Raw genomic sequence first — 16190 nt, forward strand, 5'->3', positions numbered from 1 at the left:
GTGTGGGTTATGTCCTCTCACAGCTCCTCCAAGCCAAGGAATCACCCGTGGAGATCATCCCGTGAGTCTGAGCCTCTGAATCCTGCACCGGGAAGGGCCCTGGGGCCCAGTGTGCTATTTGTGTGCCGGGGACACGGGACCTTTCCCATCCCAGTGATGTTGATAGTCCAGGGCAGAATCCCACCAGAACTGGGGGGTTTGGATGCAGATCAGGGCATGGGGCTTGGCTCCTTTCTCTCAGCCTTATCCAAGGAGACAGCTCTGGTATTTTGGTGAAAGCCAGTGTGGAGCAGGGTAGGCTCGCAGGGAAATTCTGGCTGTGTTCCTCCTGCGAAGGAAAAGATCAGCTTGACAGGCCTCAGTGCCAAAAATAAGACCTCAGCCAAGGTGTCCTGAGTGCCCCCAGGCCCTGCTATGGACAGGGAGAGCCCAAGGCTGCAGCCCTTGGCTGAGAGTTTCTTCCAGGTGTTTATTTGGAGCATGTGGCCCCCAGCGTGGGGTGTAGCAGCTCCCTGCTCAGTGGCCATGGTCACTGCCTCCCTGTCAGTGTCTGTCCTACCTGTGCCTCCATTAACTCTGATTTCTGACCCCAGGCAGGTCCTAGACTCTGTCCTCCCCCAGCACATGCTTCGCCTGGTGTGTTCCAGCCTCAAGGCTGGGCTGGGAGCAGCTGTGGAGTTTGCCTGGTGTCTCCACTACATCATTTGTAGGTAAAAGTGCTTTTCTGCTCTTTTTGAGTTCCCCAGGGGCAGCCAAACAGAGGCACAAAGGCTCATGGTCCTGTGAGGGGACCTGGATTTCCTCCTCTTGCCCTTTTCCCTCTGCCATCCTGAGTATCTGAGCACACATGGGCTGTTTGCAGGATCACTGAGCTCCTTTACAGGGTGGTAATGGGTGATAAACCTGAGGAGGCTGTTTCTGGTCCTCTGAAATTCACCCAGACCTCCTCCCCATGTCTGGAGTTGTCCCCCACACTTCCCAAAGCAAGCTCCCTGAATCCCCCTCACACTTCTGGGATTGGCTCAGTGCCGCCCATCCAGGCTGGTTGTGCCAGCAATCCCTGCCTGCCACTGGAGACAAGGAATGTGGGGATACTCAAAGAAGGGTTGTGGCTGTTGCTTCCAGACCCACACAGATAATTCCAGTGAATCTGTTTTTTATGGGCTTTTGAACGTTCTCATAAGGTCACAAGAAAACCCTGCTATTGCAACACGAAATGAGCCCTGTGGTGATTCAGGAGGGTGCTCTGAATTTCCAGGCCCTGTTGTTTGCTGAGGGGCTGTGGCAGTTTTCCTTCTCTGAGCTCCAAGAGCCACCCCACTGTCCCTCCCCTTTGCAGGCACAAATCTAACACGGTGCTGCTGGTGCTGGGGGCTGTGCCCGCCCTCACCTCGCTGCTGCTCGACCTGGCTTCCGAAATCCCCCAGGATGCTCCCGAGGGCCTGGAGCTGGTGAGAAGTGGGCCGGAGTGCTGGTGGTTCCTGGGATTGCTGTTCCTGGGTCCAGCTGAAGGGCTGTGTGTGTGTCCCTCTGTCTGTCACAGCTCGTGTGCCCTGTGCTGCGGTGTCTCAGCAACCTGCTGGCAGAGACGGGCTGCCAGGTGCGGGACGAGCGCCTGCTCATCGCCCTGTTCCTCCTCCTGCAGTGCTTCCTCCAGCAGCACCCGTTCCTGGGCCAGGAGTGCCTGTGGCTGCTCAACAACCTCACGGGTGAGTGTCCCCTGGCACAGCCGGAGCACTGCCGGGACCTGCCCCGGTTTTACTGACCCGTCCCTTCTCTGCCCCCCCCAGCGGACAATCCCTTCCTCTGCTCCACTCTGCTCTCCCTGGACCTGCTCCCGGCCCTGCTGCAGCTCCTGCCGTGCTCCCAGATGGCCACTGTGTTGGTAAAACCTCGCCTCGTGCCTGAGGAATGGTGGGGAACATGTTCCAGGAACACGAATCCCATGCTGACAGTGCTGGAGTTGGAGGGTGGATGGGGTGGTAGGGACAGCTTGGCAGAAGGTCTCCTGTTGTGACGGTCGCCAGTCACCTCCCTTGAAGCCAATCCAGATGTATTTACCCCTGGCAGAGCCTTGTCCCAGCACAAAAGCAGTTCCAAAGGAGATGTTAACTGGGAGTGAGCCCAGGGAGGCTGCTGACACCTTGCTCTGGGAGACCCCAAAGCTTTAGAGGGCTTGGGGGGACACGCTGCCAAGGGGTGGGTGGCACAGCTGGGTCTGCCTGGCATGGGGATGAACAGAGCCTTGGGGTGGGCATGGAAAAGGCTTGTAGAGAGCATTGAAAATCCAGGGGCGTGGTGGGCACATGGCTTTGGGCAAGCACCTAGCAGGACAAAAAATGCTGGAGAGGGACTTTGGACAAGGGCCTGGAGGGACAGGACAAGGGGGAATGGCTTCCCACTGCCAGAGGGCAGGGTCAGATGGGATGTTGGGAAGGAATTCTTGCCTGTGAGGGTGGGGAGGCCCTGGCACAGGTTGCCCAGAGAAGCTGTGGCTGCCCCTGGATCCCTCGAAGTGTCCAAGGCCAGGTTGGACAGGGCTTGGAGCAACCTGGGCTAGTGGAAGGGGGTTGGAACTTCGTGAGCTTTAATGTCCCTTCCAACCCAAACCATGCTGTGATTCCATGCCATGGGAATCGTTCCCAGCCCTCTCCAGCCTGTCAGGAATCTGCTCACAAGGTGCTCCCTGCTCCTTGCAGGTGCTGACCGTGCTGTGCAATATTGCGGAGAAGGGACCATTCCTGTGCCAGCGGCTGCTCCAACAGCCCGTCCTGCCCCTGCTCCTGCCCATCCTCGCCCAGCCCGACCCCGAGGCCCTGGGGCAGTGCCTGGAGCTGCTGCACCTCCTCTTCCTGCACTGCCCACAGGTGAGAGCTGGGAGGGCTCCAGGGCACAATTAAAGGGAATTCTTATTGGGGGGGTTGTTATTATGGAAGGGGGATGATTATTATAACTTTAAAAATGCTGCCCTCAGTCACTGCCACACTACCCCCCATCCCTCAGCACTTCCCTGCCTAAAGGGAAACTGTGATGCAGAGGGTGGAAGCCCTTCTTGTGTCTCTGGGAAGTTCTTTTTCATCAAGGACTGGGGTTTGGGCAGATTCTTTGCACCCTCTGGGGTTATTATGAGTGGATTCTTTTTATTCCACGGTGCTTGCTCCACTAAGTGAAGACTACAGGAAGAAATTCCTCCCTGAGGATGGTGAGGCCCTGGCACAGGTTGCCCAGAGAAGCTGTGGCTGCCCCATCCCTGGAAGTGTCCAAGGCCAGGTTAAACAGGACTTGGAGCAAGCTGGAATAGTGGAAGGTGTCCCTGCCCATGGCAGGGGGTGGGACTGGATGAGCTTTAAGATCCTTCCCAACAAACCATAAGCACGGTGGGATTTCCCTGGCTTGGGAATGTGGTGTCTGTGGTAATGTGGTGTCTCTGGGGAATTCCTCCAGCTCTCTTCCCTACAATGTGTTGGCTGTGGGCAGAGCTGATGAGCTGTAGCACCCAGCCAGCTCTCACCCCTCTCCTCTGGCACAGGCTGCTGCTGATTTCACCAGGCAAGGTGGGAACCAGGCCCTGGAGCAGCACCAGAGCACCCCAGAGCTGCAGGAGCGGGCACAGGCTCTGCTACACATGGTCAGGCAGCCCCTGGGAGCCCCCAGCCCCTGCCACACCACACTGCCTGCCTTCTCCTAGGCCTTGCCACCTCCCTGCCCTCCCCCATGCTCCAAGGGGGAATAAACTGTCTGTCCACCCCATGCCCAGCTTCCCAAGGGCTGCTTAGGGCTCTGGCTGCGTGGGAATGCTGGTCCTTGTCACCATCTTGGAGCCACCAGCCCAGTGCCCCCCTAGAGCCTGGAGAGGAGCAGAGCTGAGCTGCTGCTGGTGCCAGGGAGGCTGTGAAAGGCTGGATCAGCCATTCCTTTGGGCCACCAGCCACCACGTGAAGCTCAGGGTAAGCGCGTTGTGTTTATGGATTGATAAGTTAAAGATACACATCTGACATTAAAGATCATCAGTCAAGTCTCCAGCATGCGTATATTCACTGTCTGTCCTCATGCTTTGCTTTTCACAACGCTCTCCAGAGCCTTGGCCACTTCATCCACCGTCAGGTTGTTCAGAGGGACACTCTTCTCCTTCCCAAACTCTGTGGGAAACACGAAGGGTGAGATGGGGGAGGTGTGTTGGCCCTTTTCTGGTGCCAGGGCAACCCAAATCCTGCCTTGGGCTTCCCCAGTGCCACTGGTGTCACAGCCCAGGCTCCCAACAGCACCCTTTTAGATCCACCACTGCCCAGTGTCCCCCTCTGTGCCCAAGTTATCACTGACCCCTTCTCCTTATTCTCCTGCTTTCCCTTGGAGAGGAGCCAAAGGAGCCAAACACCTTTCCCTGCCTCTTTTTGTTAACTTTGGCTGGGCAGAGACACATCCCAGAGCAACCTTTCAGCCTGCTCCCAGCACCTCAGTAAAACAATCTGAACCCCCCCCTGCCCCGTTCCTACAGCAGCCCCAGCCCAGAGCTCCATTTCCCTGGAAGTCACACACAGACGAGAGACTCCACTCTGTGTGTGCTCACACTGGGAAATTGGTGCTTGAAGGGTTGTTGCATCTCTTCAAAATAGAGTTTCTAAATTGTTTTGGTCAAGCCAAATGGCTTTAGGAATAAAACAAAGCCTTTAAAGAAGGGCATTTCTGCTCCTTCCTTGGTGTTTCACTGAGAATCCAGTGTAAATAAAGGAAAGCCAGCCAGATTTTTGTGCAGTGAAGGGCAGATCACAGCTACAGGCTGGAAAAGACCTGCTGAGCCAAAGGGCTCTTTTCTGCCTCCCCCCAGGCAACTTCCCTGAAGTTAAACCCTCTCCTGTCCTGAGGGCTCCCTCTCCACCAACATCCTTCACTGTAACCCCTGAACTCCCACTGCTGTATCCCATGTAAGGCTGGGGAGGCCCTGGCACAGGTTGCCCAGAGAAGCTGTGGCTGCCCCAGCCCTGGAACTGTCCAAGACCAGGTTGGACAGGGCTTGGAGCAACCTGGGCTAGTGGAAGGTGTCCCTGTCCATGGCAGGGGGTGAAACAAGATGATTTTTAAGGTCCTTCCAACTTAAACCATCTTGTGATTCTATGATTTTCCCCATCCCCATTTTCCTGTGGCCTTCCCTTCCCAAACCACCTCCTCCCTTTGAGCGTTTCCCATAAACATTCACGGCCTTTAAGTCCCTTCCACCCCAAACCATTCCATGACTCTCCTGCTCTCCTCAGGTGCCTCCTCCCGGCGAGCCCCCCACACTCACCGTACCGCGCCCAGAGCTTGGGCTGCACACCGGAACACTCTCGGATGAGGATGGGGAAGTCGGGGTTCGCCTTCTTCAGGGTCACATAGTGCTGTTCGATGAACTCCCTGCGGGGGAAGGACAAGCGGTGGGTCCCCGGCGCTCAACCCGGGGGTCCCCCGGCTGAGCGGGACCCCCGCAGCGGAGCATCCCCGAACCCCATCCGCGGCTGTCCCCGAGTCCCCGCGCTGACCTGACGCCGCGGCTGCCGGCGGAGCGCTGGCACAGGTGAATGCGGAGCTCCCGCAGCTTGAGGCCCAGCCCGCCCCCGATGCCCCTCACGGTGGCCGCCGCCATCTTGTTCTGCTGTCACAACAACACGGGGGGCGGGACTGCGGGGCGCCTCCGCCAATCGCAGCGCCCTCCGCGCCGCACCGGCCAATGGGAGCGGCTGCCTCGGCAGGGCTGACCAATGGGAGCGGGCGGCGCGGGGTGCGCCGGGAGGGCAGCGCAGGAGGGCAGCGCAGGGCGGACGGGCCGCGGAGCGGGGCCGGGACAGAGCGGGGAGCGCAGCGATGCCGGACCGCGACAGTGAGTGCGGGACACCGGGAATACCGGGAACACCGCGACACACCCTTGGCGGGACACCCGGCCCTCGCGCGGGGGGTGCTGCGGCGCTCGGGGCGGGGCGGCCCGATGTGGTGGGGGCGGTGTAGGCCCAGCCCGGGCTGCGGGAGCTCTCGAGGGGACGGGGGGAACCCCGGGCTGGTGCGAGGGAGCCTCTGCCTGGAAGGGACCTCCAGGGAGGAGGAGATCCCGGGGTCGCGGCGGGGTGGTGGTGTCGGGTGTTTTTGGGGGCGCGGGGAGCGGGACACCCCGGGGAGGGCGCGGAGCCGCGGGGGTCGGGGCAGCGGGGGTGTCGCAGGGGCACCGGAACGCCCTTGTCCCGAGCACCAGCAGCAGCGGGCTGGGATCCACTCGGAGCTGCGGGTGGACGCCGCTCCCGTCCCTGCTCCTGGGCCGGGTGGGTGGGCAGGGGTGTGAGTGCCACCTGGGCGCTATCTGAGCTCTCTCTCTCTCTCTCTCCCGTTCCCCAGATGAGCCGTTTTCCAACCCCCTGGCCCCTGATGGGCACGACGTGGATGACTCGCACTCCTTCCACCAGTGAGTACAGCTCTGGGGTGCTGGGAAGCACTGGGGTGGGACTGGGTCAGCACTACGAGACCCCAGCATGATGCCCATCTAGAGGCTGGGACTCACTGGTGCACCCCGTTCAGACCCCACGCCCATCTCTACCACCCAGGACCTGCTGGCAAACCCACTGCCTCCTTGGAAGCTGTCCTGCACCAGAGCTCTTTGGGAATGACAATTTCTGTTCCCTCTCTCCCTTGCAGATCCAAGCTGACCAATGAAGACTTCAGGAAGCTTCTCATGACCCCGCGGGCTGCGCCAACATCTGCGCCACCATCCAAATCTCGCCACCATGAGTGAGTAGGACTGTTCCACAGGAGCATGGGACAGTCCAGGCCTGCTTTCCTGCTTTCCCTCTGAGGCTCCGTGCTCAGCTCAGCCTCTCCCCTGTGCTCTGCAGTGGAGTATCTAAAGGGGGTTTTGCTGATGAGTATGTGCAGAGGGGAAGCACGTGGGTCAGGGCTGCTGTCAAATACAGAATGAGGTTCCTGGCTGTTAAGACACTTTGTGCAGGAGGCAGATTTGGATTTTGTTTGGTGAAAATCAGTGCTTGCCCTTCCTCCTCCTGCAGCAGAGTGGAATTAGGGAGAAGTTGGGGAGATGGACTGCTTTTCCATCTTGGAACTCTTCAATGCCCTGCTGTGTCTGAGGGACTGTTCTCTGCACCTTCCATCTCTGTGGCTCTGCAGAATACACAAGTGTTTTCTCACCCTCTTCCAGGATGCCCCGGGAGTACAATGAGGATGAAGATCCAGCTGCTCGCAGGAGGAAAAAGAAAAGGTAAATGGGGAAGGCACTGTATCCTGAGTTGTCATTATACATCGTGTCCCTCCCCAGTAAGCAGATGCTGAGCTCTTAAGCTCCCCCAGAGGGATTATTTTGGAGCTTTGAAGAAGAGCCTAGCTTGAGGGCCTGTCAGTGCTTGTGGGAACAGCTGTGGGAGGGCAGTAGCAGGATGAGGGTGAAGCTTCACCTCCAGAAGAAGCAGGAGAGGCTCTGTGGGTGTCTGGCAGAGGAGGGCAGTGGTGGGGGATCTGCAGTGGTCAGTGTGTCCTTCGGGGCACGTCTGTGCAGCAGGACTGTGCTGCTTTGGAAGGGATGAGGGAACTGCTCTTTAGTTGGCCTCAGTGCAGCACTTGTCTGGTGTTCTCCAGGTGGTTTAGTATATTGGTTTGGGAAGGGGGTTGGGAGACGACAGACAGGTGTGGGGCCTCATGGGCTGTCACCTGACCCCAAAACCATGAACATGTCACTCTTAACCCAGAGGTGTTTCCCACCCCCAGCTACTACGCGAAGCTGCGGCAGCAGGAGATCGAGCGTGAGAGGGAACTGGCCGAGAAGTACCGGGACCGAGCCAAGGAGAGGAGGGATGGAGTGAACAAGGACTACGAGGAGACGGAGCTGATCAGCACCACGGCCAACTACAGGGCTGTGGGGCCCACGGCCGAGGCGTACGTGAGCTGTGCTGGGGCCTGGGCTTGCCAGCCTCATCCTTAACTGGCTCCTAACTGGCTCCATTCTCACTGCCCAGGGATAAATCTGCTGCGGAGAAGAGGAGACAGTTGATCCAGGAGTCCAAGTTCTTGGGTGGTGACATGGAGCACACTCACTTGGTGAAGGGTCTGGACTTTGCGCTGTTGCAGAAGGTGAGCGCAGACACCACCGGGCTGCTCTTCTGCCCTGCCCTCTCCCACGGGCAGAGGGTGATAGTTCCAGTTCCAGGTGCTTTGATCTTGGCAGTGTGGATTTCCCTTCGTGGGAAGGGTTGCTGAAGGGTGTGGGTGCAGGTGGCAGTGGGCTGGGGTTGGCTGTAATGCGTGGATGTTCTCCACATCCAGGTACGGGCTGAGATCGCCAGCAAGGAGAAGGAGGAGGAAGAAATGATGGAGAAGCCCCAGAAAGAGACTAAGTGAGTGGCTGAGGACTTTGGACTCCTCAAAAAGGATTTTACAGCTGCCTCCCAGAGAGGAGGAGGCAGGGGAGGCATTTGCTTGGCTTAATACTTTTGGTTTCTGTTTTCGTTCAGGAAAGATGAAGATCCTGAGAACAAAATTGAATTTAAGACACGGCTGGGTAAGACTGTGTGGATGTGGCTGTTCCCCACCTTTTGTTGTGTTGTGAATGTGGGAGAAATCCTGGAGGGTGAATGGAGGAATGAAAACCTTTGGTCATTGGATTTGAGGGCTGTAGGAAGCGTGTCGCTTAGGAGGGAATTCTTGTGCTGCTGATAAACTGAACATGCTCTGCCATGGGCTTGTCCTCTGCTCTCCCACACTTTTCCTTGCTCTCCAGGCCGCAACATCTACCGCATTCTGTTCAAGAGCAAGACCTACGAGCGGAACGAGCTGTTCCTGCCGGGAAGGATGGCCTACGTGGTGGATCTGGATGATGAGTATGCTGACACCGACATCCCAACCACGCTGATCCGCAGCAAGGCCGACTGCCCCACCATGGAGGTACCCAGCTGGCCTCAGGCTGCCTGGCCTCACTGGTCTGAATGGGCCAGAGCAGTTTTTTCCAGGGGGGAATCCCTGTCAGGGGAGCAGGATTCTTCCTCGTGGATTTGCCTTTCAGGCACAGACCACCCTGACCACCAACGACATTGTCATCAGCAAGCTCACGCAGATCCTCTCCTACCTCAGGCAAGGCACCCGCAACAAGAAGCTCAAGAAGAAGGACAAAGGTAGGAGCTGAAGGGAACTGAGTAGTAGTGCTTTAGTGCTTGGAGCACATCCTGAGGGAATGAGATGTGTTTTGGGGTGTGCCATTCCCTTGCTTTATGAGGCAGTGGGCTTGGAGAACAGCACTTCCTGAGCACTGTGTCCTGAAGGACAGGCTCCTGGGAAATGAGAGTTCTGAGGGTGCCTCGTGCTGCTCTGAACTTCCCGGTGAAGGCCTAATTCCCTGGGAAATGTCCCCTGTTGGGGAGGGACGCAATGGCTTCCTGAGGGGGCTGAGTATGATGTGGTGACATTCTCCAGGCCTGCCACTCCACAGGGTTGGAAGCTAGACTGGGATGCTAGTGGATGATGTGCCTCTCACTGCTCTTGTGTCCTTGCAGGGAAGCTGGATGAGAAGAAACCTCCTGAAGCTGATATGAAGTAAGTGTCACCCTGCCCACAGGCTGTGGGATCACAGCCCTGTGCCTTAGGGGATGTCTTTTTGGCCCACCACATTTGGAGAGGGCTGGGTTTGGAGCTGCTGGACCTGCAGTTTGAAGGACAAGGCTGGAGGCAAGCACTGGTTTGGATTTCAGGCTTGAGGCAGGTGAGGGCTGTTGCTCTGGACCACAAATAAAGGCCCAGCAGAAGAAGGGAACAGAAATGCAGCAATACCTCTGACAGATGTGGAAGCCAGTTCCACATCTGGTGTCCCTGGCTCTTAGTGCTGGTGCTTTGTGCTCCGTTACCAGGTTCCAGGTTGCAGGGAGGTGATTGTGGCCTCTCCTCCTGCAACATCCATAACCCCAGGCTCTTTACCACTTGTAGCATCTTTGAAGACATTGGGGATTATGTGCCCTCCACTGCCAAGATGCCACGGGACAAGGAACGGGAGAGGTACCGGGAGAGAGAGCGTGACCGGGACCGGGAGCGTGACCGGGACCGAGAGCGCGACCGGGAGAGAGACAGGGAGCGAGACCGGGAGAGGGAGGAGGAGAAGAAGAGACACAGCTACTTTGAGAAGCCCAAGGCTGATGATGAGGTGAGCCTCTGCTCAGGAAGGATTGTCCCACCTGAGCTCTGCCCTTTGGGGACTGGGGCTGGAGGGTCGCCCTGAGGGCTTTGGGTGCCCCTACATGTGCCAGCTCTTGCTGAGCTCTGTCTGTCCCCGGGGGCTGGTGGGTAGCTGGGTGCTTGTCCTATCTCTCAGCAATTGAGGCAGGACTGGCACAAGCCTTGTAGTGTTCGTGGTTCAGCTCTGAGGGTTTGGAACAGGGAGTCTTAAAGCAGAGCTGCACATCATGCAGCACTGTCACTCGCCTGCCTTCAGCCTTCCCAGGTGACACTGTATCTCTCTCTCTTCTTTGTAGCCCACAGACATCGACAAAGGTGAGTGAAGTGGTGTGGACACCTGAAAGAGCCTGTACAGGGTTGGAGATTTCAGAACTGCTGTGACAGAGGGAGTTGCCTGCTGTGAGGACTCTGGGGTGAAGAGTCTTGTGTGTATGGTCTGTGCAGAGGCAGCAGAGCAGCTCAAACAGCCTCATGCTGCCTGTAAGCTGAGGAGGATTACAGGGAGAAGGCTCCAGGCAGGGCTCATTCCAATGCCTAAAAGGTAGAGTGTCTCTTTTTGTGGGCAGAGAAGTAATAGGACTAGGAGGAATGGTCTTAAACTAAAAGATGAGAGATTTAGATTGAATATTATAAAGAAATTCTTTCCTGTGAGGGTGGTGAGGCCCCAGCACAGGTTGCTTAGAGAAGCTGTGGCTGCCCCATTCCTGGAAGTGTCCAAGGCCAGGTTGGATGGGACTTGGAGCAACCTGGGCTAGTGGAAAGTGTCCCTGCCTTTGGCAGGGGGGAGAACAAGATGGTCTTTAAGGTTCCTTCCACCCCAGCTGTTCTAACATTCCAGATGTCCTGGGATCAGCCCTCCTGGTTTCCTTCTGCTCTTCTACCTCACTTGCAGCCTGTCCCAGGGAGGCTCTGCCCAGCTCCTCGTGTATTGCAGTGACCTGTTCCTCCCCCAGAATTTAACCTGCTGCTCTCTCTACCCTAGGACCCGGCTCAGCCAAGGAGCTTATCAAGTCTATCAACGAGAAGTTTGCTGGAGCTGCTGGCTGGGAAGGAGCAGAGGCATATCCTTTACTGTCCATGCCAGCCTGCCTAAGTGTGGGCCCAGGCTGCCGTTGCAGGCAGGCCCTGCCCCTGCACAACTGTGGGACTGTCTTGCCTCACCTAGGAACAGGAAATACTGCCCAAACCTTGCTGCTCCTACACCAAACATAAGCTCTGCACCCTCTGATTTGGCATTGTTGGGGCAGGAGGGGTTTTTCCAGCTGGCTGTGCTCAGCCTGTGGCTGTAGGGCTTGTGGTTGTGCTTTCCTTAACTATTGTCACCTTGAAGAAGCCAGAGGACAAGAAGCAGCTGGGAGATTTCTTTGGCATGTCCAACAGCTATGCCGAGTGCTACCCTGCCACGTAAGGAACAGTGGGAGGTTGCGGGGTGGGAGTGGGGTGTGTGAAGGGGATCAGGGTGTGCTGGGGGGCTGCTGCTCTCTGGCAGCAAGAACATCAGCCCCACTGCTTGTTGGGGGAGCAGGCCTGGCTTTGTGGTTACAATCGACTGTTAAAATGCTCCCTCAGTCTTTGGTTCTGCCAGATCTGGCCTTTTCTGAGCTGCTCCCTGCTGTACATGGCTGCTCGGAGTTGCGGCCCCTCACAGCCTGGGAGAGGCTGAAGTAGCTGGGAATCTGCTGGATTCTCTGGTAATCCATGTGCTCCTGGAGCTCTGGCCTCCCTCAGTGGAAGAGGAACAGCTTTCAGCCTGTAGTCATCCTGGGAGTGTTGGAGTGCTCTGTGGTCCAGCTCACTTGCAGGACTTGCAGCTCTGGGAGTTCTCTCTGGTCCAGGAACTGAGTGCATTTGGTCTCAGACCACAAGACAGGGCTCCCACCAGCTCAGAGGTCCTGATCTATGTCCCATGGACCCATTCTAAACCTTTCCTTGCTTTTTTCTGCCCAGAATGGATGATATGGCTGTGGACAGCGATGAAGAGGTGGACTACAGCAAAATGGATCAGGTATTTTGTGACCAGCCTTTAGGAACAGCCAGCAATCTGGGCACTAGTGCTGGCTGAGAGGATCCCATGGGAGAGAGGAAGCCCTGGAACTGGGTGTTGAATGTCTCCTGCCTGGAGCTTCTCAGGGAGGGGATCCAGAGCCAAGGCTGGTGGGAGGTTGAGCTTGTGGCTGGGCACGTAGGGCTGTGCCAGAAGCCCTGACCAGCAGCCACTGAGGAGCTGAGTTGTTCTCTCCCTGCAGGGTAACAAGAAGGGGCCTCTGGGCCGCTGGGACTTCGACACCCAGGAGGAGTACAGCGAGTACATGAACAACAAGGAGGCTCTGCCCAAGTGAGTGCAGCCCTTGGGAAGGGCCCCCCCATATGGGTGGGGTGGCCATGCTGGCCAGACCTGGGTGCTGGGGGAGCCTAAACAAGATGGGTGTGCTGTGGTGAGGCCCTGAGGAGGAGCTGTGGGTCCTGGGCCTGGTGATTTGTCTTTGCTTTGGAATCACTCTTGAGGACTCCAGCCCTGATTTCAGGGGCCCAGGCCAGGTCTGGAGTACATGTTTATGGCTGGGGGGACACTTCCCTTCCTCTGGCAGGCTGTGAATTCCCTGCAAGCACTGAGCTGTCCTGCTCCTTCCCCAGGGCAGCGTTCCAGTACGGAATCAAGATGTCTGAGGGGCGCAAAACCCGCCGCTTCAAGGAGACAAATGACAAGGCAGAGCTGGACCGGCAGTGGAAGAAGATCAGCGCGGTGAGTGCCTGCTTCTGGCACATGGGGACTTGATCCACAGGCTGCCAGTGTAGCCCAGGACAGCTCCCAGCTAGTCCTGCCCTTACATGTCCCAGTCTTTGGTCCAGCCACACACTGCTGGGGTGTGTGTGCAGCAGGGACAGCTCTTGAGCAGCTGGATTTGCTCCTTGCAAGAGCATCAGCCAAATACTTGGGGATTCAGTCAGGGGTTTTTTTGCTCTGGGCTGTGCAGCAGATGAATGTGCCCAAACTGTAAGTTTGGAGCCATTCAGAGGGGCTTGGAGGGGACAGGGCATGTTTGGTGGCTCTCTGTTTGCCAGCTGGCAGAGCTGGGGGTTGTCCTGGCAGAGTGAGCTGGCCATGGGCACCCCAAGAGTATGGAATGGGATGGACAAGGTGAGAACAAATGGTCTGTGGTGGCCAAAAAGGTGCAAAAGGGGAACAAACTGCTCCAGCTGTAGCTCAGCTCGCTCTGGGCTGGATCCAGCTCTCCCTGGGTGTATCTGGGACCCTCCAGCCCCTCTGCTGAGATTGTGAACAGCCACATTCCCTGAGGGTAATGGGACTTTGTGCTTTCTCTGCAGATCATCGAGAAGAGGAAGAAGTTGGAGGCTGATGGGTCAGTACAGTTGTCTCTGCTCTTTGGGGCCCTCTCACCCTTCTGTGGGGTGAAACTGTACCCCCTGGTGCTGAGCTCTGGATGGGAGGATGGTGGAGCTGCCTGCCCTGCATCCTCACCACCCTCCTGCCCCTCTCTCTCTTACAGGGTTGAAGTGAAACGTCCTAAGTACTGATGTCTCCTGTTTCCTCCTCCCATTCCTGGAAGCCCATCCTGCTGGGTGCTGTTCCCAGAGTGTGCTGGTGTGCCCTCCTTGCTCCACACACCGTCCACTTTCTGCTCTGGGCTGGGGGGCTCTCTCCTCCCTCCACTCTTTGCTGTAGAGCCTGTGTAAATGTTGTACCCTTAATAAAGCTACAGTAAGTTTGCGTGAGCCTCTGTTTGTGTGGGCAGGAGAAGGTGCCTGGGCTGGGCTCGGAGCTGCAGGGATGCCAGGACTTCTTTTCCACCTGCCAGGCACTCTTGGGGCAAACCCCGGCTCAGGGCATTTATTGTGGCAGACTTTTGGGGTGGGGGGCAGCACCCCTGGATAAAATTAACAGATTAAACCTATCTGGGGGCAATCATCCCAGCTGAACATCCTGTGCCTCAGCGCAGGGGGAGGAAAGGGGACCTTCCACTGGAGTACAGCAAGTGGAAGGGCCCGAGGGAGGGGATGTGCAAGGTGCCCTGGCAGCTGCCAGGGGGGCTGTGGGTGGGTGTGATGGGGCCAGCACCAGGCAAAACTTGTCCCTACCATGCAGGGCCCTGGGATGGCCCCTTTGGTCAAGGACAGGGGTGTTGTGGCCCCTGGCTGGGCTGGGGCCCCTCGGGCTGTGAAAGGGACCAAACTGTCCCCTGGGACGCAGAGGGAGGAGGCCCGTGGTGTGAACTGGGGAACCCGTGGGGCTCCCACTGGTGAATAGTGAAAATAAGGCGCGGGAGGCGAGTCCTGGTGAAACGGGGCCACAGGGGCCCACGGGCTGGAACTCGCCGTGGGGTGCCGGCCCCAGCCTCGGCCGGCGATACCCCTGAACCGGTAACACCCCGCAATCCCGCCGGGCCGGGGCCGCTCCACGCAGGGCTAGAGGAATGCGGGCGGTCCTACATAAACAAAGGGGTGGTGTTATGCAAACGAGGGGCGTGGACATTCAAACCACAGGGTGCCATGGCGGCCGCCATGGAGGAGGTGAGCACGCGTGGGGCGGCGGGACCCCGATGCCCCCGAGCCCCACGGCCCCGGTCCCACGGCCCCGCTGCCCCCAGGACTCCTCGGAGGAGCCGGCGGCGCGGGAGCCGCGGGTGCGGGACACCCCCGAGGACATTTGCTTCGAGGCCACGGCCAACGCCATCGCCCTGCACCCGGAGCGGCCGCTGCTCGCCGCGGGGGACGTGGATGGCGATGTGTACCTGTGAGTGGGGCCAGGAGCGTGGGGAGGGGTCCTGGCCCTGGGCACCGCCCGCGGGCCCCGGCGAGCACTCCCCGTGCCCGCAGGTACTCGTACTCCTGCACCGAGGGGGAGAACCGGCAGCTCTGGTCCTCGGGGCATCACCTCAAGTCGTGCCGGGACGTGGCGTTCTCCCAGGACGGGCAGAGTGAGTGCGGGGCGCGGGGGGGCGGCACCGGGGGTCACGGCGGGGCTGGGGGCGCTGACGCGGCTCCCCAGAGCTTTTCACCGTGTCCAAGGACAAGTCCATCCACATCCTGACGGTGGAGGAGGGACGGCTGGAAACGCGTTTCCCCAAAGCCCACGGGTTAGTCAGCACAGGCGGCTCATCTCGGGCCCCTTCCCTTCCCGGGCAGGGAGAGCCCGGAGCGCTGTTCCCGGTGCTCCGGGAGCCTTTATCCCGCTGTATGATCCATGACCGTGGGCTCTCTGCAGCTCGGCCCTCAACTGTGTGCTGCCCATCGACCAGCACGTGTTCGCCACGGGCGATGACGGCGGGGCGGTGAAGGTGTGGGACCTGCGCAAGGGCGATGCTGTCCTGGAGGCCCGGCAGCAGGAGGAATACATCAGTGCCATGGCCGTGGATGGCAACGGGAAGATCCTGCTCACCGCCAGGTACCTGGGGTCGGGCTCCCCGTGCCCGCTGGGGGCAGCGCCCTGTGCCGTGTCCCCTGCTCACAGGGTGTCCCTTCCGCAGCGGGGATGGCACCCTGGGCGTGTACAACGTGAAGAGGCGGCGCTTTGAGCTGCTCTCGGAGCCGCAGAACGGGGACCTGACGTCGGTGGTGCTGCTGAAGGTTGGCGCTGCCCCCTGACGCGGAGCAGGATCCCGCGGATGCATGTCCGTGCTCTGAGTTTCTTGTTCTGCCTCACTGCCCTCTGTCGTGCCCAGAGAGGGAGGAAAGTGGCGTGTGGCTCCAGTGAGGGCACCATTTACCTCTTCAACTGGGACGGGTTTGGGGCCGCCAGCGACCGCTTCGCGCTGAGGGCAGAGTCCATCGACTGCATGGTGCCCATCACGGACAGCATCGTGTGTGTGGGATCCCTGGACGGGGTCATCAGGTCAGGGGGAGTGGAGAGCCGAGGTGGGATGGGATGGAGAGGAGTGGGATGGGGAGGGATAGGGAGGGATGCGGGGGTTGGACAGAGATGGGGTGGAATGGGGAGGGAAGGGGGTTAGGATGGAGAGCGGGTGGGATGGGATGGGGAGGGATTG

At 58.7% G+C, this 16190-nt stretch overlaps 4 protein-coding genes across 5 annotated transcripts in view; 3 read left to right on the forward strand and 1 right to left on the reverse strand.

Annotated features, from left to right (window-relative positions):
* The window catches only part of TMCO6 (transmembrane and coiled-coil domains 6), an 8785-nt gene extending 4763 nt beyond the window's left edge, over positions 1 to 4022 (forward strand). The window contains exons 7-12 of one of the 2 annotated variants that reach the window (XM_027888618.1): positions 594 to 710; positions 1340 to 1451; positions 1544 to 1709; positions 1791 to 1885; positions 2700 to 2867; positions 3530 to 4022. In XM_027888618.1, coding sequence (XP_027744419.1) covers positions 594 to 710; positions 1340 to 1451; positions 1544 to 1709; positions 1791 to 1885; positions 2700 to 2867; positions 3530 to 3688 — 817 coding nt within the window. In that variant the 3' untranslated portion in view covers positions 3689 to 4022. The remainder of the gene's footprint in view (positions 1 to 593; positions 711 to 1339; positions 1452 to 1543; positions 1710 to 1790; positions 1886 to 2699; positions 2868 to 3529) is intronic. The other variant, XM_027888617.1, reaches the window with a different exon arrangement.
* Positions 3943 to 5648, reverse strand: NDUFA2 (NADH:ubiquinone oxidoreductase subunit A2). The gene is made up of 3 exons (XM_027888619.1): positions 5514 to 5648; positions 5282 to 5388; positions 3943 to 4139 (listed from the first exon to the last, which is right to left on the reverse strand). The coding sequence occupies exons 1-3, from the start codon at positions 5615 to 5617 to the stop codon at positions 4048 to 4050; spliced, it is 303 nt and encodes a 100-aa protein (XP_027744420.1). The 5' UTR covers positions 5618 to 5648; the 3' UTR covers positions 3943 to 4047.
* Positions 5649 to 5746: 98 nt separating this feature from the next.
* IK (IK cytokine) lies at positions 5747 to 13916 on the forward strand. The gene is made up of 20 exons (XM_027888616.1): positions 5747 to 5851; positions 6358 to 6424; positions 6655 to 6747; positions 7172 to 7231; positions 7735 to 7902; positions 7983 to 8097; positions 8290 to 8360; positions 8478 to 8524; positions 8744 to 8907; positions 9026 to 9134; positions 9513 to 9552; positions 9940 to 10153; positions 10482 to 10500; positions 11168 to 11246; positions 11509 to 11589; positions 12133 to 12190; positions 12432 to 12520; positions 12820 to 12928; positions 13513 to 13547; positions 13695 to 13916. The coding sequence occupies exons 1-20, from the start codon at positions 5836 to 5838 to the stop codon at positions 13720 to 13722; spliced, it is 1662 nt and encodes a 553-aa protein (XP_027744417.1). The 5' UTR covers positions 5747 to 5835; the 3' UTR covers positions 13723 to 13916.
* A 760-nt stretch (positions 13917 to 14676) lies between these two features.
* Positions 14677 to 16190, forward strand: part of WDR55 (WD repeat domain 55) — a 6210-nt gene continuing 4696 nt past the window's right edge. The window contains exons 1-7 of the mRNA XM_027888650.1: positions 14677 to 14715; positions 14793 to 14938; positions 15022 to 15122; positions 15194 to 15281; positions 15410 to 15589; positions 15672 to 15771; positions 15867 to 16059. Of these exons, the coding sequence (XP_027744451.1) occupies positions 14695 to 14715; positions 14793 to 14938; positions 15022 to 15122; positions 15194 to 15281; positions 15410 to 15589; positions 15672 to 15771; positions 15867 to 16059 (829 nt within the window). The 5' untranslated portion in view covers positions 14677 to 14694. The remainder of the gene's footprint in view (positions 14716 to 14792; positions 14939 to 15021; positions 15123 to 15193; positions 15282 to 15409; positions 15590 to 15671; positions 15772 to 15866; positions 16060 to 16190) is intronic.

The sequence above is a fragment of the Empidonax traillii genome, unplaced genomic scaffold (genome assembly GCF_003031625.1).
Source record: "Empidonax traillii isolate 1590-97213 ecotype Southwest subspecies unplaced genomic scaffold, ASM303162v1 scaffold242:size1152717, whole genome shotgun sequence".
In the NCBI taxonomy this organism is placed as follows: Eukaryota; Metazoa; Chordata; class Aves; order Passeriformes; family Tyrannidae; genus Empidonax; species Empidonax traillii.

Coding starts and splice junctions, on each gene's coding strand:
- NDUFA2 (XM_027888619.1), bottom strand. CDS start 5,617: ATGGCGGCGGCCACCGTGAGGGGCATCGGGGGCGGGCTGGGCCTCAAG. Junction 5,389..5,513: donor GCCGGCAGCCGCGGCGTCAG/GTCAGCGCGGGG, acceptor CTTCCCCCGCAG/GGAGTTCATCGAACAGCACT. Junction 4,140..5,281: donor CAAGCTCTGGGCGCGGTACG/GTGAGTGTGGGG, acceptor TGTTTCCCACAG/AGTTTGGGAAGGAGAAGAGT.
- IK (XM_027888616.1), top strand. Junction 8,098..8,289: donor ACTTTGCGCTGTTGCAGAAG/GTGAGCGCAGAC, acceptor CTCCACATCCAG/GTACGGGCTGAGATCGCCAG. Junction 9,135..9,512: donor GCTCAAGAAGAAGGACAAAG/GTAGGAGCTGAA, acceptor GTGTCCTTGCAG/GGAAGCTGGATGAGAAGAAA.